We start from the raw sequence: 27,008 nt of genomic DNA on the forward strand, positions 1-27,008 counted from the left end.
TGGACACAAACAGGACAGAAAGTAAAAAGCAGCTTTAAGGAGGTCAAAACAAAATGTATGCATTCTTTCCAACGGCCGCTGGGTGGCAGCAGAGGCTCCATGTATTACCTGAAGAAACATTTGACTTCTGACCTTTCCACATTATTTATCTCATCTTTACTGCTGGAGTTCAGCTCACTGAGGATGTAAGCTACATTTGGCATTTTTTATTTAATTAATTATTCATAAACAGGCTTAAAACAAAACATTATTATCATTACTGCCTCATTTTGTTTCACTCCCTACTAATTAAATCTATTCTAGCATGAAAACATTCAGGATGTTCATACAAACAATATTACACATCCCCAAACGTACCATTTTATTATGGTATTATCATACATTATTACTTTGAATATTCACATGTTTATAACAGTTATTACATCACTCCCATAAAGCTTCTAAAGCTGAATATGTTTACCATAGCTCAGCTTCACAATGTTGGAATATTGACTGCTGATATTAATATTCTTCTATTGTTTGGAATATTACTTTACTCTTTTTCTTTGCTCAAATGAACAGGATGAAAGTGTCTTTAATTGTCACTACTATCTATATATAATTATGTATATAATAATATTCCATTCTTCACCTTCATTACCGCTTGATTTAACTCTCATCTTATTTTATCCAGAGGGAACTTGACCATAAAATAGATGGCTGCACGTCAATAAACTGTCACTAAACTTCAATAAAACTAAATATATCATATTTGGGGGTTGTAAAATTGTAAAAAACAAATTATGGATAATATCACATTTTTAGGAGTTAATATAGATGAAGTAAGCTGGACACTACATGTAAGTCATATAAAGAAAACATTAAAAAATGGAGTGCGTTACTAAATAGAACAAAATACATACTTACAAATATTAACTACAATTATTGTACCCAACTTTAGTTGAAGCATACATTGTTTATTGCATAAAAGTCTGGGGACATACATATAAAACAATCACACATCAATCATCATATTACACAAGAAAGTAATAGACAATTAATAGAATGGATTCTAGAGACCCAACAAATTATTCACAAAGTCATACATTTTAAAAGTAAATGATCTTATATAAAACACAACTGCTCAAATGTTGTATAAAGTAAATAATTATATGCTTCCAGAAGTGGTCCAGAAGATGTTTCAGATGTGAACCAGTAAATATGAACTAAGAGGGATTTATGTGTACTCAAAAGCAAAGGTATGAACACATGTAAAACAAATATGTACATCATATAAAGGAGTTCATCTATGGAATCATCTACAATTAGAAAATAAAATATGTAACACTTCATTATTTAAAAAAACATATATAAAACACTATTATGAATAAGTATAATAGTGAATTATGAATATCTACACTTAAAATGTTAATTGTATGTAACATATTTTATGTACTGTTTATTCTCACCTTTTCAGTCAAACTGTTGTGTTCATTTTAAAGTACACAAATGTGTGTATTAACTCATGTACTTGACTGAAATAAAAGCACTAATCTGAAGTCTCTAATCTATAAATGTTAGAATCATATTAAAAAGATTGTGTTGCACACACAACAATGTCACACATGTTATATGTGCTGATGTTGCTAGAAAATCAAAGTTAAAGTCTTGACAGTTTATTTCAAATTCTGCAGTTTCATTTGCTGCTGCTGTTCTCACCAGCACACTAGTGTTTTAGTGAGATTGTAAAAACATACCTCGAGGTCGGATGGCTGCGGTGAACACGCCAGTGTCTCAGAGAGAAGCCAAGGAGCCAAGCTCACAGCTGCTGCAGGACGACGAATAATCCAATGATTTCTCCGGTAAGATATATATCACAATTTTCCCATCCAAAAACATGCTGGTTGACGTAGAGAAAACATGTTCGCTTGACCGCTCTGTGTTAAAAACAAACAAAGAAACACCGGCTGTGTTTCGGTGCTAAAGGCAGCTGCAATCCACCGCTTTCCACCAACAGCATTCTTCTTTATAATCTCCATTATTGAATGAACAAATTGCAAAAGATTCAGCAACACAGGTGTCCAAAATACTTTGTAATTGCGCGATGAAAAGAGACGACTTTTAGCCGTGTTTGGTGCTACGCTAATATGTCCCCTCCAACAGGTGACGTCACGCGTATGCGTCATCATTCCGCAACGTTTTTAACAAGTAACTCGAGAGAAATTTAAAGGGTAACATTATCACAATTTCAGAAGGGTTAAAACCAATAAAAATCAGTTCCCAATGGTTTATTTTATTTTTTGAAGCTTTTTTCAAAATGTTATCCATCATGGATTATCCCGAAAAAAGGTTTTAAAGTGCCTGATTTTCGCTATCTGTAAATCCACCGTCCATTTTCCTGTGACGTCACATATTGACGCCAATACAAACAAACATGGCGGATAGAACAGGAAGATATTGCGACATTAGCACGGATTCAGACGTGGATTTCAGCAGATTCAACAGATTACGAATGTTTTGAAACGGATGGTTGGAGTGTGGAGGCAGATAGCGAAAGTGAAATTGAAGAAGAAACTGAAGCTATTGAGCGAATAGCTATTGAAGCTATTCGGCGATCGCCTTCTAACCAACGATTGCATCTTTTGACCACTGGAGCAATTTAAATCCATCGATTGGTAAATGTTTGTTTGGCATAACATGTGGGTGGAGGGAAAGGCTGGAGGCAAATATAGCTACAAATGTACATACAGCTAGCCTAAATAGCATGTTAACATCGATTAGCTACCAGTCAGGCCGTGACCAAATATGTCCGATTAGCACATAAGTCAATAACATCAACAAAACTCACCTTTGTGATTTCGTAGACTTTATCGTTGGAAATGCATCTGCTTTGAGTGTCGCAGGATAGCCACACATCTCTGTGCCATGTCTGTCATAGCATCGCCGGTAAAATGTGCAGAACAAACAAGGGACTTTCGCATCTTTTGACCACTGGTGTACTTGAATCCGTCGATTGGTGTGTGTTTGTTTGGCATTAAATGTGGGTGGAGGGAAAGGCTGGATGCAAATATAGTTACAAATGAGGCATAACGATGCAATATGTACATACAGCTAGCCTAAATAGCATGTTAGCGTCGATTAGCACGCCATGCTAATCGATGCACACTCCACGTAAGTCACCTTTAATCCGTCCCTGTTCATGTTGTTACACCCTCCAACAACACACCGACGAGGCATGATGTCTCCAAGGTACGGAAAACAGTCGAAAAAACGGAAAATAACAGAGCTGATTTGACTTGGTGTGTGTAATGTGTTTGAAAAAATGGCGGATTGCTTCCCATTGTAACGTCACGGGTGAAAGGTCATTGCTCCGACAGCAAACAATTGAAAGGCGTTTAAATCGCCAAATTCACCCTTTTAGAGTTCCGAAATGGGTTAAAAAAACATATGGTCTTTTTTCTGCAACATCAAGGTATATATTGATGCTTACATAGGTCTGGTGATAATGTTCCCCTTTAAAATTGCAATTCAGTAAACTAAAAAGGCCGTATTGGCATGTGTTGCAATGTTAATATTTCATCATTGATATGTAAACTATCAGACTGCGTGGTCGGTAGTAGTGGCTTTCAGTAGGCCTTTAAATTTAACAGTAGAAGATGAGAGGCACTACATACAACATCAAATATACATTCATATTAAACATGCTGTGTTTTTAAAGTACATTTAGCACAATCACTAAGTGTTTTTAAATCCCTGCAGCTTCCATGACTGTTACACACTTGTGTTTACTGACCTGATAACTTATGCACAAACAGTTGAACTAAATGGTTTTTCTCCAGTGTGTTCTCATGTGTGTGGTCATGACAAGCTTTGTGGAGAAATGCTTCTTGCAAACAGGGCAGATAAAAGGTTTCTCTCCAGTATGTGTTCTCATGTGTGCGGTCATGTTAGGCTTCGTGGAGAAAGTCTTCTTACAAACAGATCAAGTCAAAGGTTTCTCTCCAGTATGTGTTCTCATGTGTGAGGACATGTTAGACTTTGTGGAGAAACTCTTCTTACAAACAGAACAAGTAAAAGGTTTCTCTCCAGTGTGTGTCCTCATGTGTATGGAGATGTCAGGCTTTCTGGAGAAAGACTTCTTACAAACAGAGCAAGTAAAAGGTTTCTCTCCAGTATGTGTTCTCATGTGTGTGATCATATGTTGCGTTGTGGAGAAACGCTTCTTACAAACAGAGCAAGTCAAAGGTTTCTCTCCAGTATGTGTTTTAATGTGTGAGGACATGTTAGACTTTGTGGAGAAACTCTTCTTACAAACAGAACAAGTAAAAGGTTTCTCTCCAGTGTGTGTTCTCATGTGTATGGAGATGTCAGGCTTTCTGGAGAAACATTTCTTGCAAACAGAGCAAGTAAAAGGTTTTTCTCCAGAATGTGTTCTCATGTGTGTGACCATATTTTGCTTTGTGGAGAAACGCTTCTTACAAACAGAGCAAGTCAAAGGTTTCTCTCCAGTATGTGTTCTCATGTGTGAGGACATGTTAGACTTTCTGGAAAAATTCTTCTTACAAACAGAGCAAGTAAAAGGTTTCTCTCCAGTGTGTGTTCTCATGTGTCTGGTCATGGCAGGCTTAATGGAAAAACTCTTCTTACAGACAGAGCAAATAAAAGGTTTCTCTCCAGTATGTATTCTCATGTGTATTGTAATATAACTCTTGTGTCTAAATGATTTCCCACATTCAGAGCAGTCAAAGTGTTTGTTGTTAGTGTGATGTCTCGTATCACCTTTAGAGTCATTTTTACTCTTCAAAGGTTTTTGGATGTGGTCACTGTGATCAGAAGAGTCTGACATCATGTGGTCCATGTCTGACAGTGGAGCAAAGATGCTGTCTGGTTCTGACTTTATATGTTCACAATGCTCTCCATCAGCTTCTGTGATGTGTTGACTTACAAGCTCCGCCCCTCTGTTCTCCTCACTTTGACAGTGATGAAGCTGTAAGGACTGAGCTTCAGCTTCATCATTATCCTCCACCAACATTTGAAGCTGCTTCGACAGTTCCTCCTCTTCCTCTTTAATGTGGGAGGGGGTCTGTAGCTCCTTCTGTCCCACACTGGAGCTCCACTCCTGCTGCTTGGAGGGGATCTCTTCATGACTCTCTGCTGACACCTGCTGGACGTCTGCAGAACATAAAACACAAATGAGGTGTTACTGTATAGAAGTTTGCAGTATTCAAACTATTCACATGTGAGCTAGGCCAAACAGACAGTGATGGACAAGCGACCTGGAAAATGTAGTAAGCTAAGCTACAAGTTACTCCCAATTAAATGTAGCTAAGCTATCCTCAGAGAATTGTAGCAAGCTACACTACACGCTACACTGCAAAAGCAGCGTAAAAATACCCATCATCTCAAACAGGTAAATTCCCAAACAAAATGAAAATAGCTAAAATTGCACCAATTCATCAGAATGGAGACAAACACCAATTTACAAATTATAGACCTGTTTCTTTACTTCCACAATTTTCTAAAATCATTGAAAAACTGTCAGATTAGAGAGTTCCACAAACCAACATAAAATATTAGATGAGAACCAATATGGATACAGAGCTAATATTTCAACTTCGATGGCTGTAATAGAAAAGACAGAAGAAATGACCAATGCAATTGATAGTAAAAAAAAAAAAATATGTGGCAGCAGTGTTTATTGATCCAACTAAAGCATTTCACACTATTAATCACAATATTTTAATCAAAAAACTATACTGGTATGGCATCAGAGGGTTGGTCTTAAACTGGATTAGAAGTTATTTAACCAACAGGAAACAATACGTGAAGCCGGGCGAACACACTTCTGCAACACTAAATATATCCTGTGGTGTACCTCAAGGATCAAAACTAGGACCAACATGGTTCAAGCTTTATATAAATGACATTTGTAAAGTTATAAAATATTTAAAATTAGTATTATTTGCGGATGATACAACAGTGTTTTGTTCAGGAGAGAACACACAGAAGATAATACAAATAATAACAGATGAAATGAACAAATTAAAAAGATGGTTTGACAAAAACAGACTATCATTGAATTTCAGTAAAACTAAAATAATGCTATTTGGTAAAAGTAGGAAAGAAGTGTCAAACACAAATACAAATAGACGGAATAGAAATTGAAAGAGTAAATGAAAGCAAATTTCTAGGTATAATGATTGATGATAAAATGAACTGAAAATCTCATGTAAAAAATTTACAACATAAAGCAGCAAGAAACACGGCAATAATGAATAAAACTAAACATGTTTTGGCCCAAAAATCACGTCATATTCTCTACTGCTCACTAGTGTTACCATATCTGAGTTATTGTGCAGAAAAATGGGGAAATGTTGTATGTGTGATGTATCATGTTGTATGCATGTATGTGAGATGTATCATGTTGTATGCATGTATGTGTGATGTATCATGTTGTATACATGCATGTGTGATGTATCATGTTGTATGCATGTATGTGAGATGTATCATGTTGTATGTGTGATGTATCATGTTGTATGCATGTATGTGTGATGTATCATGTTGTATGCATGTATGTGTGATGTATCATGTTGTATGCATGCATGTGTGATGTATCATGTTGTATGCATGCATGTGTGATGTATCATGTTGTATGCATGTATGTGTGATGTATCATGTTGTATGCATGCATGTGTGATGTATCATGTTGTATGCATGCATGTGTGATGTATCATGTTGTATGCATGCATGTGTGATGTATCATGTTGTATGTGTGATGTATCATGTTGTATGCATGCATGTGTGATGTATCATGTTGTATGCATGCATGTGTGATGTATCATGTTATATGTGTGATGTATCATGTTATATGTGTGATGTATCATGTTGTATACATGCATGTGTGATGTATCATGTTGTATCCATGCATGTGTGATGTATCATGTATGTGTGATGTATCATGTTGTATCCATGCATGTGTGATGTATCATGTATGTGTGATGTATCATGTTGTATCCATGCATGTGTGATGTATCATGTATGTGTGATGTATCATGTTGTATACATGCATATGTGATGTATCATGTTGTATACATGCATGTGTGATGTATCATGTTGTATGCATGCATGTGTGATGTATCAAGTTGTATGCATGCATGTGTGATATATCATGTTATATGTGTGATGTATCATGTTGTATACATGCATGAGTGATGTATCATGTTGTATACATGTATGTGTGATGTATCATGTATGTGTGATGTATGATGTTGTATACATGCATATGTGATGTATCATGTTGTATACATGCATGTGTGATGTATCATGTTGTATACATGCATGTGAGATGTATCATGTTGTATACATGCATGTGTGATGTATCATGTTGTATACATGCATGTGTTATGTATCATGTTGTATACATGCATTTGTGATGTATCATGTTGTATGTGTGATGTATCATGTTGTATACAGGCATGTGTGATGTATCATGTTGTATACATGCATGTGTGATATATCATGTTGTATGCTTGCATGTGTGATGTATCATGTTGTATGCATGCATGTGTGATGTATCATGTTGTATGTGTGATGTATCATGTTGTATACATGCATGTGTGATGTATCATGTTGTATACATGCATGTGTGATGTATCATGTTGTATGCATGCATGTGTGATGCATCATGTTGTATGTGTGATGTATCATGTTGTATACATCCATGTGTGATGTATCATGTTGTATACATGCATGTGTGATGTATCATGTTGTATACATGCATGTGTGATGTATCATGTCGTATGCATGCATGTGTGATGTATCATGTCGTATGCATGCATGTGTGATGTATCATGTCGTATGCATGCATGTGTGATGTATCATGTTGTATGCATGCATGTGTGATGTATCATGTTGTATGCATGCATGTGTGATGTATCATGTTGTATGCATGCATGTGTGATGTATCATGTTGTATGCATGCATGTGTGATGTATCATGTTATATGTGTGATGTATCATGTTGTATACATGCATGTGTGATGTATCATGTTGTATCCATGCATGTGTGATGTATCATGTATGTGTGATGTATCATGCTGTATACATGCATATGTGATGTATCATGTTGTATACATGCATGTGTGATGTATCATGTTGTATGCATGCATGTGTGATGTATCATGTTGTATCCATGCATGTGTGATGTATCATGTTGTATACATGCATGTGTGATGTATCAAGTTGTATCCATGCATGTGTGATGTATCATGTATGTGTGATGTATCATGTTGTATACATGCATATGTGATGTATCATGTTGTATACACGCATGTGTGATGTATCATGTTGTATGCATGCATGTGTGATGTATCATGTTGTATGCATGCATGTGTGATGTATCATGTTGTATGTGTGATGTATCATGTTGTATGCATGCATGTGTGATGTATCATGTTGTATGCATGCATGTGTGATGTATCATGTTATATGTGTGATGTATCATGTTATATGTGTGATGTATCATGTTGTATACATGCATGTGTGATGTATCATGTTGTATCCATGCATGTGTGATGTATCATGTATGTGTGATGTATCATGTTGTATCCATGCATGTGTGATGTATCATGTATGTGTGATGTATCATGTTGTATCCATGCATGTGTGATGTATCATGTATGTGTGATGTATCATGTTGTATCCATGCATGTGTGATGTATCATGTATGTGTGATGTATCATGTTGTATACATGCATATGTGATGTATCATGTTGTATACATGCATGTGTGATGTATCATGTTGTATGCATGCATGTGTGATGTATCAAGTTGTATGCATGCATGTGTGATATATCATGTTATATGTGTGATGTATCATGTTGTATACATGCATGAGTGATGTATCATGTTGTATACATGTATGTGTGATGTATCATGTATGTGTGATGTATGATGTTGTATACATGCATATGTGATGTATCATGTTGTATACATGCATGTGTGATGTATCATGTTGTATACATGCATGTGAGATGTATCATGTTGTATACATGCATGTGTGATGTATCATGTTGTATACATGCATGTGTTATGTATCATGTTGTATACATGCATTTGTGATGTATCATGTTGTATGTGTGATGTATCATGTTGTATACAGGCATGTGTGATGTATCATGTTGTATACATGCATGTGTGATATATCATGTTGTATGCTTGCATGTGTGATGTATCATGTTGTATGCATGCATGTGTGATGTATCATGTTGTATGTGTGATGTATCATGTTGTATACATGCATGTGTGATGTATCATGTTGTATACATGCATGTGTGATGTATCATGTTGTATGCATGCATGTGTGATGCATCATGTTGTATGTGTGATGTATCATGTTGTATACATCCATGTGTGATGTATCATGTTGTATACATGCATGTGTGATGTATCATGTTGTATACATGCATGTGTGATGTATCATGTCGTATGCATGCATGTGTGATGTATCATGTCGTATGCATGCATGTGTGATGTATCATGTCGTATGCATGCATGTGTGATGTATCATGTTGTATGCATGCATGTGTGATGTATCATGTTGTATGCATGCATGTGTGATGTATCATGTTGTATGCATGCATGTGTGATGTATCATGTTGTATGCATGCATGTGTGATGTATCATGTTATATGTGTGATGTATCATGTTGTATACATGCATGTGTGATGTATCATGTTGTATCCATGCATGTGTGATGTATCATGTATGTGTGATGTATCATGCTGTATACATGCATATGTGATGTATCATGTTGTATACATGCATGTGTGATGTATCATGTTGTATGCATGCATGTGTGATGTATCATGTTGTATCCATGCATGTGTGATGTATCATGTTGTATACATGCATGTGTGATGTATCAAGTTGTATCCATGCATGTGTGATGTATCATGTATGTGTGATGTATCATGTTGTATACATGCATATGTGATGTATCATGTTGTATACACGCATGTGTGATGTATCATGTTGTATGCATGCATGTGTGATGTATCATGTTGTATGCATGCATGTGTGATGTATCATGTTATATGTGTGATGTAGCATGTTGTATACATGCATGTGTGATGTATCATGTTGTATACATGCATGTGTGATGTATCATGTATGTGTGATGTATCATGTTGTATACATGCATGTGTGATGTATCATGTTGTATACATGCATGTGATGTATCATGTTGTATGTGTGATGTATCACGTTGTATACATGCATGTGTGATGTATCATGTTGAATGTGTGATGTATCATGTTGTATGCATGCATGTGTGATGTATCATGTTGTATGTGTGATGTATCATGTTGTATACATAAATGTGTGATGTATCATGTTGTATACATGCATATGTGATGTATCATGTTGTATACATGCATGTGTGATGTATCATGTTGTATGCATGCATGTGTGATGTATCATGTTGTATGCATGCATGTGTGATGTATCATGTTGTATGCATGCATGTGTGATGTATCATGTTGTATGCATGCATGTGTGATGTTTCATGTTGTATGCATGCATGTGTGATGTATCATGTTGTATGCATGCATGTGTGATGTATCATGTTGTATGTGTGATGTGTCATGTTGTATACATGCATGTGTGATGTATCATGTTGTATGCATGCATGTGTGATGTATCATGTTGTATGTGTGATGTATCATGTTGTATACATGCATGTGTGATGTATCATGTTGTATGCATGCATGTGTGATGTATCATTTTGTATGCATGCATGTGTGATGTATCATGTTGTATGTGTGATGTTCCATGTTGTATACATGCATGTGTGATGTATCATGTTGTATACATGCATGTGTGATGTATCATGTTGTATACATGCATGTGTGATGTATCATGTTGTATGTGTGATGTATCATGTTGTATACATGCATGTGTGATGTATCATGTTGTATACATGCATGTGAGATGTATCATGTTGTATGCATGCATGTGTGATGTATCATGATGTATGCATGCATGTGTGATGTATCATGTTGTATACATGCATGTGTGATGTATCATGTTGTATGCTTGCATTTGTGATGTATCATGTTGTATGCATGCATGTGTGATGTATCATGTTGTATGCATGCATGTGTGATGTATCATGTTGTATGCTTGCATTTGTGATGTATCATGTTGTATGCATGCATGTGTGATGTATCATGTTGTATGCATGCATGTGTGATGTATCATGTTGTATGCATGCATGTGTGATGTATCATGTTGTATGCATACATGTGTGATGTATCATGTTGTATGCTTGCATGTGTGATGTATCATGTTGTATGCTTGCTTGTGTGATGTATCATGTTGTATGCATGCATGTGTGATGTATCATGTTGTATACATGCATGTGTGATGTATCATGTTGTATGTGTGATGTATCATGTTGTATACATGCATGTGTGATGTATCATGTTGTATGCATGCATGTGTGATGTATCATTTTGTATGCATGCATGTGTGATGTATCATGTTGTATGTGTGATGTTCCATGTTGTATACATGCATGTGTGATGTATCATGTTGTATACATGCATGTGTGATGTATCATGTTGTATACATGCATGTGTGATGTATCATGTTGTATACATGCATGTGTGATGTATCATGTTGTATGTGTGATGTATCATGTTGTATACATGCATGTGTGATGTATCATGTTGTATACATGCATGTGAGATGTATCATGTTGTATGCATGCATGTGTGATGTATCATGATGTATGCATGCATGTGTGATGTATCATGTTGTATACATGCATGTGTGATGTATCATGTTGTATGCTTGCATTTGTGATGTATCATGTTGTATGCATGCATGTGTGATGTATCATGTTGTATGCTTGCATGTGTGATGTATCATGTTGTATGCTTGCTTGTGTGATGTATCATGTTGTATGCATGCATGTGTGATGTATCATGTTGTATGCATGAATGTGTGATGTATCATGTTGTATGTGTGATGTATCATATTGTATACATGCATGTGTGATGTATCATGTTGTATACATGCATGTGTGATGTATCATGTTGTATGTGTGATGTATCATGTTGTATGCATGCATGTGTGATGTAGGGCTGGGTGATATATGGAATATACTCCATATATTGTGGGTTTGTCTCTGTGCGATATAGAAAATGACTATATTGTCAGTATTGGAGTATAGATTCTCACGCAGTTGCTTTTAGCCGCGGGCATTACACTACATCCTCTTCTCACTCCTTGTCTGTCCTTCTCACAGAGACATAAAACAAGCGCACCTTCTCACATACGTCACATACTGTCGCGTGTGCAACGTCATACGCCCTCGCAGAGCAGACAGGTAGCGGCATTATAACGTTAGCTGTGGTGCTAACGGGGTGGTGCTAGTGGTAATACGAGAGAAAGAAGGTGCTAGTCTGGTAACAAATGAAGGAATAATTAATTCCCAAGAAAAGTAGCACAGAGTCCATTGTCTGGCGGTGGTTTGGCTTCAAAAGGGAAGATGTTGAAAAGACAACCGTAATATGTCAAGTATGCGGCAAAAGCGTTGCTACAAAAAGTTGCAGCACTGCTAATGTGTAGCATCATTTGAAAAGTCACCCGCTAGAGAATGAGGAGTGCTTGAAACTCTGCATGTCAACATCTCAGTTTGGTGCCACACCCACAAAATGCCCAAGCAACCATTTCCACATCAACCCCATATGAAAAAACTGGTCAACAACAGAAGGAGATAACGTCCGTAGGAACCTACCACATAGCGAAGGACATACACTATTTGATTTCCTATTATGCAGCACATTTTTATTTGACAGTTATTGATATATCTTGTGTGACATCATGCACAAAAGTGCACTTTATTTGTTTTAAACTATTGTAGTGGTGTTCTGTACAACAAGTGCACTTTAATATAGTGTTGTTTTGCTATGTCATCTTAGTGACATCATGCACAAAAGTGCACTCATAGCTTGTTTTAAAATGTCTCTGACAATCTTGCACTTTTTGCTTTGGAAATGACATGAATGTTTGTGCCACTGCTTAATAACTGTTTAATAAATACACTTTTGCTAATTTGACTTAGTTGTGGTTTCCCTCTCTTCATGAAAGTTTAAAAGTAGCATATATGAATGCAGTATGAAGAAGAATGTTTGAATGTAGACACATAGAATCATCATACTGCTGTGATTATATGCATCAAGTGTTCATTCAAGGCTAAGGCAAAATATCCACATATATATGCTGTATCGTGATGTGGACTAAAAATATTGAGATATTAATAAAAGGCCATATCGCCCAGCCCTAGTTAGAATGGGATTTATTTTTTTTTATATATCCACCATCATGTCTTTTATAATGATTGTGAACGATAGAAAAATTCCTCAAAAAAGTGCAGATCTCCTCTAAATTCCAATGATTAGATTTAAGACTTGAAGTGTATGAGCATGAAGTGATGAAGCCTACTTGGATGAGAGGACAAAGGTCTTGTAAGACAAAGTGAAGAGTCCAGTTGTGATGGATTGAATGCCCTGAGAATAAAATGTTGTGCTTACTTGGACTGTGATGAAGCTGTGAGGACTCAGGTGGTTTGTCTTCATGCTCTTCAGTCTTCACAGAGACAACAGTCAGTGGAAACTTGCTGACATCAGCCTCCTCCTGCCCTACAGGACACTCTCCCTCCTGACTGATCCACACTTCCTCCTCTTCCTCTTTCATGTGGGGGGGCTGTGGTATCTCCTCTTCCTCTTTAGTGTGAGGGGGCTGCTGAACGTCTGTTGGGTAAATAAGTAAATAAGATAAAGAGAGAATAGAAATAGTTTTGAACTGACACTGTTAACATAATGACATTACTTGTGTTCTTTTGTGTGTTGTGTTAAAAGTGTGTAGCAAAAACAACCAATAAAAACACAGGAAATACCCAATTGTTTCCTAAAATAATTCAAAAGTGGTACAGTGAGTACACAAACAGACTTGGAAATTTGATGCGGGGCAATTTGAAAAGTTTTTATAAATACGAGGCAGCATTGATTGAAGCATTCTTAACTTCACTGATGTAAAGTGGGTAAATATTGTTTTGTGTATACGGTCTATGACACCTAAACTTTATCTGTAAACTTAACCATATTATTTTAATGCCATAGTTATTACTATAACTAAAATATCCTGGAAATTCAAAAAATCTAATTCCGAAATCACTGCAAAAACATTCATGGTATGTTTTTGTGATCATGCAAAATATTTTTTGGTGGTCAGTTTGTTGGCTAGGCCAAAAGGAACTTTCACCAAAAACATGGAGATACTCCATAAAACATTATGGAGTATCTCCATCAACAATTCCTCTTTAGGAATTGGAGACCATCTATGACACGCTGAAGGAAAGTCAGTCACCTTAATAATTCAAGTTTTGACTACTTTAGTTATTGAAAATAATTGTTTACGTTCACTTATTGATACTTGTAAGTCAGATTTAGGAAGTGAAATTATAACTTTAATTAGATTTGTTTACAGTATAAAATGTATTTAGTGAGTGTGTGAGTTTTATGTAAACATGTTGATACAGGTTTACTTCTTGGGGACTGGAACACAGATATGTCCTGAAAGGATGCACCCATTTTTAAAACCTTCACTAAGCTGTGCCACCAACATTGTCTCACTTAGCTCATTAAGCAAACTACCAGGGTGAGTGAGTCCTGTTAAACCTTCATAGACCTCCTTGTTACTTCTGACCAGTCTCAGATCACCACGAGTGGAACAACTGTGTGCGGCTTAAGTGATCATTCCATCATTTTCTGTACCCATGAAGAACAGAACCGAGGCTGACGGCCACAAAACAAGAGAAGCTAGAATCCTCAAGACCTAGACTAGCAAGGCTTTCAATGACAAACTGCCGAAATAAGACTTGCCTCGGTACTTGCAAGTACACAGGTCTTTGGGTCAATTCCTATCCTCAGAAAAGTAGATAACTTCACAGTCAAAGTGGGTGACAATATTATAACAAACAAAAATGAGATTACCTATCTTGGTTGCATCGTAGAGACTAATCTCTCCAGTGAAAAAATGACTACTAAGGTGGTCAAAGAATCAACCAATGAATTCTGTTCTTACTAGTGTTGTCCCGATACCAATATTATAGTACCGGGACCTATACCAAAATGTATTTCGATACTTTTCAATACTTCTCTGAATAAACGGGACCACAAAAAAGTACATTATTGGCTTTATTTTAACAAAAAATCTTAGGTTACATTAAACATATGATTCTTATTGAAAGTTTTTCCTAAATAAAATAGTGAACATACTAGACAACTTGTCTTTTAGTAGTAAGTAAACAAACAAAAGCTCCTAATTTAGTCTGCTGAAATGTGCAGTAACATATTGTGTCATTAATATTCTATGACTTTGTCAAAATTATTAAGGAAAAGTGGTAGAAAATTGATTATTCATCTCCTTGTTCATTTAATATTAATATCTACTTTTTTTTGTTTGTTTTAACATGTGCTATCTACGCTTCCGTTAAAATGTAATAATCACTTTTTTTTCTGTTGTTTGGATACTTTACATTAGTTTTGGACGATACCACAAATTTGGGTATCAATCCGATATCAAGTAATTACAAGATCATACATTGGTCATATTCAAAGTCCTCATGTCTCCGGGGACATATTTCCTGAGTTTATAATCATAATATAAATTAAAAAAAAGAAAAAAAGAAAGATGTGATGCCAAAAAATATTGATGTAATCATAGCAGTTGTACACTTTAGAGGCGGTATAGTACCGAATATGAATAATGCAGCTGAGATAGGCTCCTCAAGCACCCACTGAGAAAGGGAAAAGCGGTAGAAAATGGATGGATGGATAGTATCGCAGAACTATACTAATACCGGTATACCGTACAACCTTACATGGAAAGATCACCCCGCCGGTGGGTACAAATACACTTAAGACCAACACAAGCCCATTTTAACCCCACTTTGACTACAAAGTTCATGTTTGGTACCGTGAGGCCTTAAAAGCCCTGAAAAACAAACTCCAGACAGCCCAAAACCAAATGATTGGGCTTCTACTCAACCGTCCATATAAGACTCACCTTGCAGCCAACCATTTCCTTAACGTGGGGAGGCTCTTGGTATCTGACAGAGTACATCTTCTTGCAGTTGGTCTGGTGTAGAAGATACACCCTACCACTAAAATACCCATTTACCTGTCTAGATACTTCAAAATATATTCACCATTATAAAACCAGGTAGTTGTACAAATCACATTCAACCCAGATTTCACTCCAAAAAAGGTTCTAATTTGTTTGCCTGCAATACCACCAACATGTGGAACTCCCTATCAAAAAGAAAACACATTACATGTTGTGGCTACTCGTACCTGGGAATAAACAAAGCCTTTTACCTATTTGAAATTATATTTCCATTTACTTTCTTACAGTATTTGTGTCTACTTTCTACATAGTCCTGTGTTGTGTAAATTAAAAAAAATACTTCAACAAAATCAAGCCCAGGCTTTCTTGCAGCAGTGAATGTGTACCGTGATGAAAGTGTACCCTTTCCTATGCAAACTTTTCATAACTCCTTCAATCAATCAATCACACATTGTTCCAAACAGAGAGGAACATCAACCTCAAACTGTCTCCTTTTCATGAAGAATCTAAATCAAAGCATTGCATCATCCCCACAAGACAAAGCATCTTCTGTTGAAAAAGAGTGTTAATTATCAAATATAAAGTTAGTAAAGATGTGAGCGTAAGAAGTCAACAAACCTGTTCTGTGTAACACAACTTGAATTTTCTTGAAAACAGCGTCCAGTAGTTGATATTCTCGCTCATTCTCCTCTTTTTTTGGTCAAAATTCCTCTTCATACTTAGCTATGGTTCTTTCACACATTTTCACACAATCACAACACTTTACTCTCACATTAGATCTCTACTTAGCGATGTGTTGATAACATCCGTGTCATGCCTGTAAATCAGGTTTATGTTTGGTCATGTTTTGTTTTGTTTTTGGACTCTTGCTTCACATTTTGCACTTCCTGGTTTTGTTTGTTTCCATGCCAACCCATTAGTTTCCACCTGGTCCCCTTAGTCACGCCCCGATTCTCAGCCTCTCACACCTGGTTCTAATTACCACAGCAGTATTTAAGTCATTTATTTTCCTTTCCTCGGCCTGGCTTCTTTACCTACTGGACTGTGTTGAATACTCATGACCACGCACCTACCTTTCCTTGCCGGACCCTCATGCTTTGCCACGCTGTTTGTTTGACCACGCCACGTAAGACTTCTTTGTTTATATGCCTCAGTGCTAGTTTTTGGTTTGCCATGTGCCTTTTATAGTATCTTCTGTTTGTTTTGTAGATAGTATTGCCATTGTGCTGTTTTTGTTCTAAGTTTTACCATGGATTATCATCCGCCATCGAGCGTGCTTTTTGTTTTGCCTTTTCTGTATTATAGTGTATAAATAAAAACCATGTACTTACATTCAATTCTCGCCCGTTCGAATCATCCTTTGCGTAGAAGAAGCGAAATAAATCCATGTCACAGTCCTGACAGTCCGTGTCTTTTTGTTAGCAGCTAACAAGCTAAGCTAACTAGCGAGCTAAGCTAACTTACAAGCAAAGTAAGCACGAGAAGCGGCACAGTGCTTCTAGCGCATCGAGACGACTTTATCCTTAATGAAAGAATCAAATATGTATTTTATACGACGTAGATATTTCAAACTGGATAACAAATAATAAGACTGACTTACTAGCGTCTTGCTCACGTCTTTCTCCGTCGATGTGCTTTCACGACAGTTAGCACACTTGACGTTACAAGGCAGTACTGCTCTGTTCTGCTGCCTTCCGTTTACCCCGGAAGCTGGGAATGACGTCACAGCCGAGTGGACGAAGAGGTAGCTCTATATAAGATATTGCGTGCTGCCACTGTTACCATGCTTTTCTTTTACGTAATATTTATTTGAACGACAATGTGATATAAAAGAATGTCTTGTTTTTCAAAAATAAATTCAAAGTATATCAAACAAACCTTTAATGTTGGGGTTCAGTGGCGCCCCCCTGCGACATTCATTGTAATGACAAGAGAGAATGCTGTGCTCTTATTTTCACGGAAACCTGGCTTTCGGACAGCATCCCAGACTCTGCTATCCAGCTAGCAACGCACTCAGTCTACCGTGGAGACCGGACAAAGGCTTCAAGAAAGGCAAGAGGCGGCGTCTGTGTTTACGTGAGTAACAGCTGGTGCTCGGACGTACAGGTGGTTGAAAGACACTGCTCGGACAAGCATTTAAGTCTCACCTTAAAACTCATTTGTATACTCTAGCCTTTAAATAGACTCCCTTTTTCGACCAGTTGATCTGCCGTTTCTTTTCTTTTTCTCCTATGTCCCACTCTCCCTTGTGGAGGGGGTCCGGTCCGATCCGGTGGCCATATACTGCTCGCCTGTGTATCAGCTGGGGACATCTCTGCACTGCTGATCCGCCTCCGCTTGGGATGTTTTCCTGCTGGCTCCGCTGTGAACGGGACTCTCGCTGCTGTGTTGGATCCGCTTTGGACTGGACTCTTGCGACTGTGTTGGATCCATTATGGATTGAACTTTCACAGTATCATGTTAGACCCGCTCGACATCCATTGCTTTCCTCCTCTCCAAGGTTCTCATAGTCATTATTGTCACCGATGTCCCACTGGGTGTGAGTTTTCCTTGCCCTTATGTGGGCCTACCGAGGATGTCGTAGTGGTTTGTGCAGCCCTTTGAGACACTAGTGATTTAGGGCTATATAAGTAAACATTGATTGATTGATTGATTGATGGTGAAATGCAGACCTTTTTACCTGCCAAGGGAGTTTAGTGCAGTGTTTATACTGTCTGTTTACATCCCGCCACGGGCGGACTCCACTACAGCGCTAAATCTGCTGCATGACGTCATCAGTAAACAAGAGACCGCACACCCTGATGCTGCGTTCACGGTAGCTGGGGATTTTAACCACCGCAACCTAAAGAGTGTCCTCCCAAAATACCATCAATATGTGAACTTTACTACGAGGGAGATAAACACCCAGGACCAGGTGTACTGCAACGTGAGGGGAGCCTACAAGGCTGTACCCAGACCACACTTTGGACTATCTGATCACATCTCAGCTTTTCTACATCCAGCGTCCCAAGCAAGCCCCCCCAGTGAGTAAAACTGTTCAAGTTTGGAATGAAGACACTGAACTAGTGCTTCAGGACTGCTTTGGGAGTACAGACTGGGACATGTTTAAAACTGCTGCTCAGAGGGATGACGGTACTGTGGACATAGAGGAATATGCTTCCAGTGTAACTGGCTACATCAGCACGTGTGTGCAAAACATTGTTCCCACAAAACAATACAAGATATACCCAAACCAAAAACCCTGGATTAATGTTCGGTCCAAGCTACATGCCCGCTCCACTGCATTTCTCTCAGGCAACGCTGAGGACTACAAGAAGGCCAGATATGACCTGTGTAAATCCATCAGCAAGGCCAAGGGACAATGCAGACTAAAGCTGGAGGGATTCTACTTCACCACAGATTCCCGCCGCATGTGGCAAGGCCTGCAACACATCACAGACTACAAGCAGGGGAGCAGGGGGGTCACAAACAGCCAACGCTCACTGCCAGATGAGCTGAATGAGTTCTACGCACGCTTCGAGGTCCTCAACACCAACTAACAGAGAGGGGTTCTGACCACGGAGCCCACGCAGGACCCACCGCTCACTATGACAACAGCAGAGGTACGTACAGTTCTGAAGAAAACAAACCCACGGAAGACAGCCGGCCCAGATAACACCCCTGGCCAGGCCCTCAGGGTGTGTTCATCAGAGCTGGCTGACGTACTTGCTGACATATACAACTTGTCACTAACACAAGCTGTTGTGCCCACCTGCTTCAAGACCACCACCATCGTGCCCCTGCCAAAGAAAAACACTGTGACCTGTCTGTTGCACTCACCCCAATAGTGATGAAGTGCTTCGAGAGGATAGTCATGTCACACATCAAGAAGACCATCCCAGACACACTGGACCCTCTACAGCAGGGGTCACCAACCTTTTTGAAACCAAGAGCTACTTCTTGGGTACTGATTAATGCGAAGGGCTACCAGTTTGATACACACTTAAATAAATTGCCAGAAATAGCCAATTTGCTCAAATTACCTTTAATAAATAAATCTATATATATATGTGGCAGAGGGGTTAGTGCATCTGCCTCACGATACAAAATTCCTGCAGTCCTGGGTTCAAATCCAGGCTCGGGATCTTTCTGTGTGGAGTTTGCATGTTCTCCCCGTACTCCGGCTTCCTCCCACTTCCAAAGACATGCACCTGGGGATAGGTTGATTGGCAACACTAAATGGTCCCTAATGTGTGAATGTGAGTGTGAATGTTGTCTGTCTATCTGTGTTGGCCCTGCGATGAGGTGGCGACTTGTCCAGGGTGTACCCCGCCTTCCGCCCGATTGTAGCTGAGATAGGCGCCAGCGCCCCCCGCGACCCCGAAAGGGAATAAGCGGTAGAAAACGGATGGATGGATATAAAAAATGGGTATTTCTATCCGTCATTTTTTCGTAATTTTTTTTCTTTTTAAGGAAGTTTTTTTTGTAGAGAATAAATGATTAAAAAACACTTAATTGAACAGTTTAAAAGAGGAGAAAACACGAAAAAATTAAATTTATATTTTGAAAAATAGTTTATCTTTAAAATTCAAATTTCAACCGAAAAAAATGAAGAAAAAAACTAGCTAATTTGAATATTTTTGAAAAAAATAAAAAAACAATTTATGGAACATCATTAGTAATTTTTCCTGATTCATATTAATTTTAGAATTTTGATGACATGTTTTGAATAGGTTAAAATCCAATCTGCACTTTGTGATATTTTTAACAAAGACAAATAATTATTTCTTCTAAATTTTCCATAAGAAAAATTTTAAAAGAAATTCAAAATACTTTGATATAAGATATAATTTGATTCTACAGATTTTCTAGATTTGCCAGAATAATTTCTTTGAATTTTAATCATAAGTTTGAAGAAATATTTCACAAATATACTTTGTCGAAAAAACAGAAGCTAAAATGAAGAATTATATTAAAATGTATTTATTATTCTTTACAATAAAAAAAAAATACTTGAACATTGATTTAAATTTTCAGGAAAGAAGAGGAAGGATTTGAAAAGGTAAAAAGGTGAATGTGTTTAAAAATCCTCAAATCATTTTTAAGGGTGTATATTTTCTCTAAAATTGTCTTTCTGAAAGTTATAAGAAGCAAAGTAAAAAAATAAATAAATGAATGTATTTAAACAAGTGAAGACCAAGTCTTAAAATATTTTCTTGGATTTTCAAATTCTATTTGAGTTTTGTCTCTCTTAGAAATGAAAAGGTCGAGCAAAGCGAGACCAGCTTGCTAGTAAATAAATACAATTTAAAGAATAGAGGCAGCTCACTGGTAAGTGCTGCTATTTGAGCTATTTTTAGAACAAGCCAGCGGGCGACGCATCTGGTCCTAACAGGCAACCTGGTGCCCGTGGGCACCGCGTTGGTGACCCCTGCTCTACAGTTTGCCTACCGGCAGAACCGGTCCACTGAGGATGCAGTCAACCCTGTCATCCACACCACCCTCACCCACGTAGAGGGCAAGGACACCTATGCCAGGCTATTATTCATCGACTACAGCTCTGCTTTTAACACGGTCATCCCACAAAAACTCACTGCTAAACTCCTCACTGTTGGTCTGACACCAACTCTCTGTGACTGGGTCCTGAACTTTCTCACAAACCGGCCCCAGTCAGTCAGTATCGGCAACCAGACATCAGACACAAAGGTTCTAAGCATTGGGACCCCCCAAGGCTGCGTGCTGAGCCCCCTATTGTACACCCTCTTCACACACGACTGTGTGGCCTCCCAGAACAACACCACTATCATCAAGTTTGCAGATGATACTACGGTCGTCGGACTGATCACCGGGGGATCTGAGGCAGCGTACAGAAGGGAGTTAGCGGAACTGGTGGCCTGGTGTCAGGATAATAATCTCTCCTTGAACACAGACAAGACCAATGCGATGATTATTGACCCACGGAGAAGGAGTGCACAGTACATTCCTCTGTACATAGGTGGGACAAAGGTGGACAGGGTGAAAACCTTTAAATTCCTCGGGACTCACATCAGCGAGGACCTCACCTGGGGACACAACACCCAACAAACAATAAAGAAAGCCCAGCAGCGACTGTACTTCCTAACAAGGCTGAGAAAATTTGGCATGCCACCCAAAATTCTCAGCGACTTCTATAGAAGTACGGTTGAGAGTGTCCTAACCAGCTCAATCACGGTCTGGTATGGAAACTGCACTGCTAAGGACAGGAAGGCACTCCAGCGAGTGATTAAAACTGCTCAGTACATATCAGGAGCAGCCTTCCCCTCACTACAGGACATGTACTCTACCAGGGCCACCAGGAGAGCACACAGCATCATCAAGGACAGTACACAGTCTCTTCAGCCTCCTACCATCAGGCAGACCATATAGGAGCCTGACATCCAGAACTACCAGACTGACTAACAGTTTCTACCCACAGGCCATCAGGCTTGTGAATGCTAACTCATGAATGCTAGCTTCCCCCAACCCTCCGTCTTTACTTTTGTCTTTTTGAAGAAAAGACAGCTACTTTGACCACAACTGTGAACCATCACTGTAGACACTTTTCACCTTTGATCAATAAAGACACGTTAACTGCTGCTGTGACCCAAGGTCAACTCCATATTTATACTGTTGACTGTCAATCAGAATGTGCCATAATTTTATGTTACTTACTGTGCCTTGTATATACATTTTTATTTTTATTTTTAGCTACATTTTTATTTTTATTTTTAGCTAAGTACCGTGTGACTTGTGGACTAGCAAAGTAAGATTTTCATTGTACGGCAAACTGTGTGTTTAACTGTGCATATGACAATAAACTATCTTGAATCTTCAATCAAAAAGGGATTTGATGTAATATTTTGATATTTACACATCGCATATTTACACACACGCATTTTACTAGAATGTCCTTATGACCATTACATATATCAATATCAAGTACCTACTGTACTGTTTACTTGTTGAAATACCATTTTTAGAGCAAATATCTACCCAAATGGCCACTTTGTTGCTGCCAAAAATGTATTTTAAGTAATAGTTTGATATTGACACATCTCATCTCTGCATATTTTACTAGAATACTCTTGTGAGCATTATATATATATATATATATATATATATATATATATATATAAAAATCAAGTACCTACTGTACTGTATACTTGTGGAAATACCCTTTACAAAGCTAAATTATACCGAAACAACCACGCTGCTGCTGCCAAAATTTGATTTCAAGTAATATTTTGATACTGACAAATCTCATCTCTGCATAGTTTACTAGAATACCCTTATGATAAAATAAATGGGTTGTACTTGTATAGCGATTTTCTACCTTCAAGGTACTCAAAGCGCTTTGACACTATTTCCACATTTACCTATTCACACACACATTCACACACTGATGGAGGGAGCTGCCATGCAAGGCGCTAACCAGCACCCATAAGGAGCAAGGGTGAAGTGTATTGCTCAGGACACAACGGACGTGACGAAGATGGTAGTAGGTGGGGATTGAACCAGGGACCCTCGGGTTGCGCACGGCCACTCTCCCACTACGCCACGCAGTCCCTATGAGCATTATGAGCATTACATCTATCAAAATCAAGTACCTACTGTACTGTTTACTTGTTGAAATACCCTTTTTAGAGCTAAAAAGAACCCAATTTGCCACTTTACTGCGACCAATAATTGATTCCATATGATATTAACAATAATAACAAAATTTTCAGAATAATTGTATATGAGTTCAGCGCCCCCCACAATCCCAAAAGGGAATAAGCGGTAGGAAATGGATGGATGGAAGTTATGAAAAAACTTTTCTGTTCCATTGAGTTCAGGTCCCCTGCGAGAAGACCAAAGCTGTCTTTCATCTTATCAAACAAAAGGCTTGTAAAACTCCACTGTCTGCAATGGGATGCAACATGGAGGTTTCGGTTTCTTTGATCTATTGACAGCCACAGGAAGACCTTTTCCTGACCTGAGATCTACAAAGCAGAGGGAGCAGACCTTTTCTTTAAACTGTTTACGACCGAGTGCAAAAGCTGTTTACGACCCCCCTCCCTTTAAAAACAGCTGCAGCTATGTAATCAGAAAAGGCCCAAATAAAAGAGGAAGCGTGGAACTCCCTCGTCAGAGCGTGGTGGGAAACTGTACGAAGTTGTGGCCCAGACGTTTCTCCTCATGAGCTAAATTGAATCCTGTCTCTGTTTGATTTCTTTGCTTCTTGTCTTGTCTAATAGATGTCATCGGTGTTTGAACCTGACAAGAATGTCAAAGCATTTCTCTAAAACACAATATTATACATTCTGAAAATGTAAACGATAGCAAGAATATACCTACACATTTCAGAAAATTTCACTCGCAAACACTTTGTTTGGAAGATGTGTACTGCCATTTTTTTGCCCTTTGAGACGCTTGTGATTTAGGGCTGTATAAATAACATTGACTGATTGATACTGAACAAAAAGGCTAAATAGCTAAATAAAACTGTCACTGAACATCTTAGTGTGATGTCATTCTGTGACAGACGAATGGAACACAGTTTCCACATGGTGAGGACATTGATGGTCTGACTCACTGTTCTACGGATTACCTCAACTTCTGCCTAGACGTGACCTGCCCTGCTAAGACTGTTCAGTGCTACCCTAATGACAAACCCTGGGTAACACAGGAGGTTCAAGCTGTGCTCAACAAGAAGAAAGCTCCCTTCTGGAGTGGAGACAGGGAGGCAATGAGAGCAGCACAGCAGGATGTGAGAGGACGCGTGAGGAAGACTAAGGACAGCTACAGGAAGAAGCTGGAGCAGAACAACATGATGGAGGTCTGGGAAGGTGTGAAAACCATCACAGGCCACAAGACAAAGACCAGAGCAGTAGGGGGGACAATAGAGAGGGCCAATGAGATGAAGAACTTCTTCAACCGGTTTAACCAGTACTGTTCTCCCCACCCCCCAATCCTCATTGCATCCACCCCCTTTTCTTCTCCCCCTCCCCAGCCATGGTTGCAACCCCCTCCTCCTCCTCCTCCTCCACCTCTACGCAAACATTAGTCATCTCTGTGGACCAGGTCAGAGGTCAACTGAGGAAGCTGCATCATAGTTTCTGGTGCGCACAAGATACATATCTCAAAAAAAATTGTACCCATGTCCCTTTAGGGGCTCTGTAATTTTTTAAATGATCAGCATGTCATCTTTTATGTGAAATTGTTATTCAAATAAAGATTGCAAAAAAGAAAACTATAGTAGTGACAACATGCAGGAACATAACTGACGTGAAACAAAAAAAATGGAAGTGACCTTGTCTCTGCACACGCGTGCATTGATCATGTCTTCTTGAACCGATCGAGCAGGGATTCTAAAACTGTGGTACGTGTACCACTAGTGGTACGCGGGTATCACCTAATGGTACGCCAAATATTATTTCATTTTTTATGTACATTGTTTTATTTTCCAACATGCAAAAACTGTGTTACTGTTCAAACTGTGTGTAATGTTACAGTAACTAAAATATTAAATATACTTGTTAAATAATGTGTCTTCCTTGTTATTAATGAATAATTAAGGCCTACTATGCTACTGTACTTTATTGCTGTTCATGATGGTGGTACTTGGAAATCCAAGTATTTTCTGAGTTGGTACTTGGTGAAAAAAGTTTGACAACTACTGATGTAGTGAAGTTGTAAACTAAATTGGCAGACACCATTTTGTTATACCCAAACAGCGTCTGCTCATACATCGCGCTTCCAACGAGATCCCGTTCTTTTCCCCCGAGTTAGAAAGTTCCAGAACTGTTCACGTTATACCATCTCATCTCATTGTGCAACATGTGAATGTTTGAAGTGGAACTAAATGTGATCTCTGAAAGGGGTACACATTATTACCAAAGCAGGGCCCCCATCCACATATACAATACTAGTACATATCTGATGAAAAACAACATTATTTTTGTTTTTTTAATTATAATTGTGCCAAATCACCTATATTTGAACATTATCTAATGGAAATGACTGCTGTCTGATAATCACATTAATAACACAATAACAATCATGTGTTTGAGTACACCTATTGATAAATTATTAATCAAACACGTCATGTTCATGATGAAATATAAAGTTAGTAAAGATGTGAGAGTAAGAAGTAAACAAACCTGTACTGTGTAACACAACTTGAGGTTTTTGATGTGGTCGCTCCTTCTCCTCTTTAGTTGGACAAAGTTCCTCCTCGTACTCTGCTATCGTTCTTTCACACATTTTCACACAATCACAACACTTTACACTCACACTTGATCTTAACTAAGCGATGTGTTGATCAAATCCGCGTCTCTTTGTTAGCGGCTAACAAGCTAAGCTAACTAGCATGCTAAGCTAACTAGCGCGCTCAAACAAGGAGCAATCTAAGCGGGCCCAATAATGTCCAAAGTTGAGTAAGACGTGTGGAGTTGATGCTGACACGGAGGATGAATAAAGTGTAGTTAGTAGATGTGCCGAGGCTTAGAAGCGTGTGTGGAGTAAAGGAGGACTTTGCTGCGAGGAACATATCCTCCACGCATGCGTCACTTAGGGGCGGGGCCAACGAGTCATCGTGATGGGCAAGTCATGAACGATTCATTCTAAATGTATGTTTTCATGGTGTCTACACAAAAAAATCACGGCCACCAATGATCCATCCATCCCTTTATCGACTGTGTGTCCCTTTAGGGATGGCGGGGTGTGCTGGAGCCTATCTCAGCTGCATTCAGGCGGAAGGCGGCGTACACCCTGGACAGGTCGCCACCTCATCGCAGGGCCAACACAGATAGACAGACATGTATATCAACTGTATTTGACTTTAAATCTGATAAATAT

The 27,008-nt window shown here is 38.5% G+C and overlaps 1 protein-coding gene across 1 annotated transcript; it reads right to left on the reverse strand.

Moving 5' to 3' along the window:
• Window positions 1-935: 935 nt before the first annotated feature.
• Window positions 936-26,725, reverse strand: LOC133547387 (gastrula zinc finger protein XlCGF57.1-like). Its single transcript, XM_061893065.1, has 3 exons — window positions 26,312-26,725; window positions 13,577-13,795; window positions 936-5,151 (listed from the first exon to the last, which is right to left on the reverse strand). The coding sequence occupies exons 1-3, from the start codon at window positions 26,412-26,414 to the stop codon at window positions 3,962-3,964; spliced, it is 1,512 nt and encodes a 503-aa protein (XP_061749049.1). The 5' UTR covers window positions 26,415-26,725; the 3' UTR covers window positions 936-3,961.
• Between the last annotated feature and the right edge of the window lie 283 nt (window positions 26,726-27,008).

Source organism: Nerophis ophidion, unplaced genomic scaffold, assembly GCF_033978795.1.
Source record: "Nerophis ophidion isolate RoL-2023_Sa unplaced genomic scaffold, RoL_Noph_v1.0 HiC_scaffold_93, whole genome shotgun sequence".
In the NCBI taxonomy this organism is placed as follows: Eukaryota; Metazoa; Chordata; class Actinopteri; order Syngnathiformes; family Syngnathidae; genus Nerophis; species Nerophis ophidion.

Bases quoted from the DNA above. Each gene is read 5' to 3' on its own strand.
- LOC133547387 (XM_061893065.1), bottom strand. From the start codon at position 26,414: ATGTGTGAAAGAACGATAGCAGAGTACGAGGAGGAACTTTGTCCAACT. The intron at 13,796-26,311 runs GTTTGTTTACTT...TTTACCCAACAG, and splicing joins AGTTGTGTTACACAGTACAG to ACGTTCAGCAGCCCCCTCAC. The intron at 5,152-13,576 runs GTAAGCACAACA...TATGTTCTGCAG, and splicing joins ACAGCTTCATCACAGTCCAA to ACGTCCAGCAGGTGTCAGCA.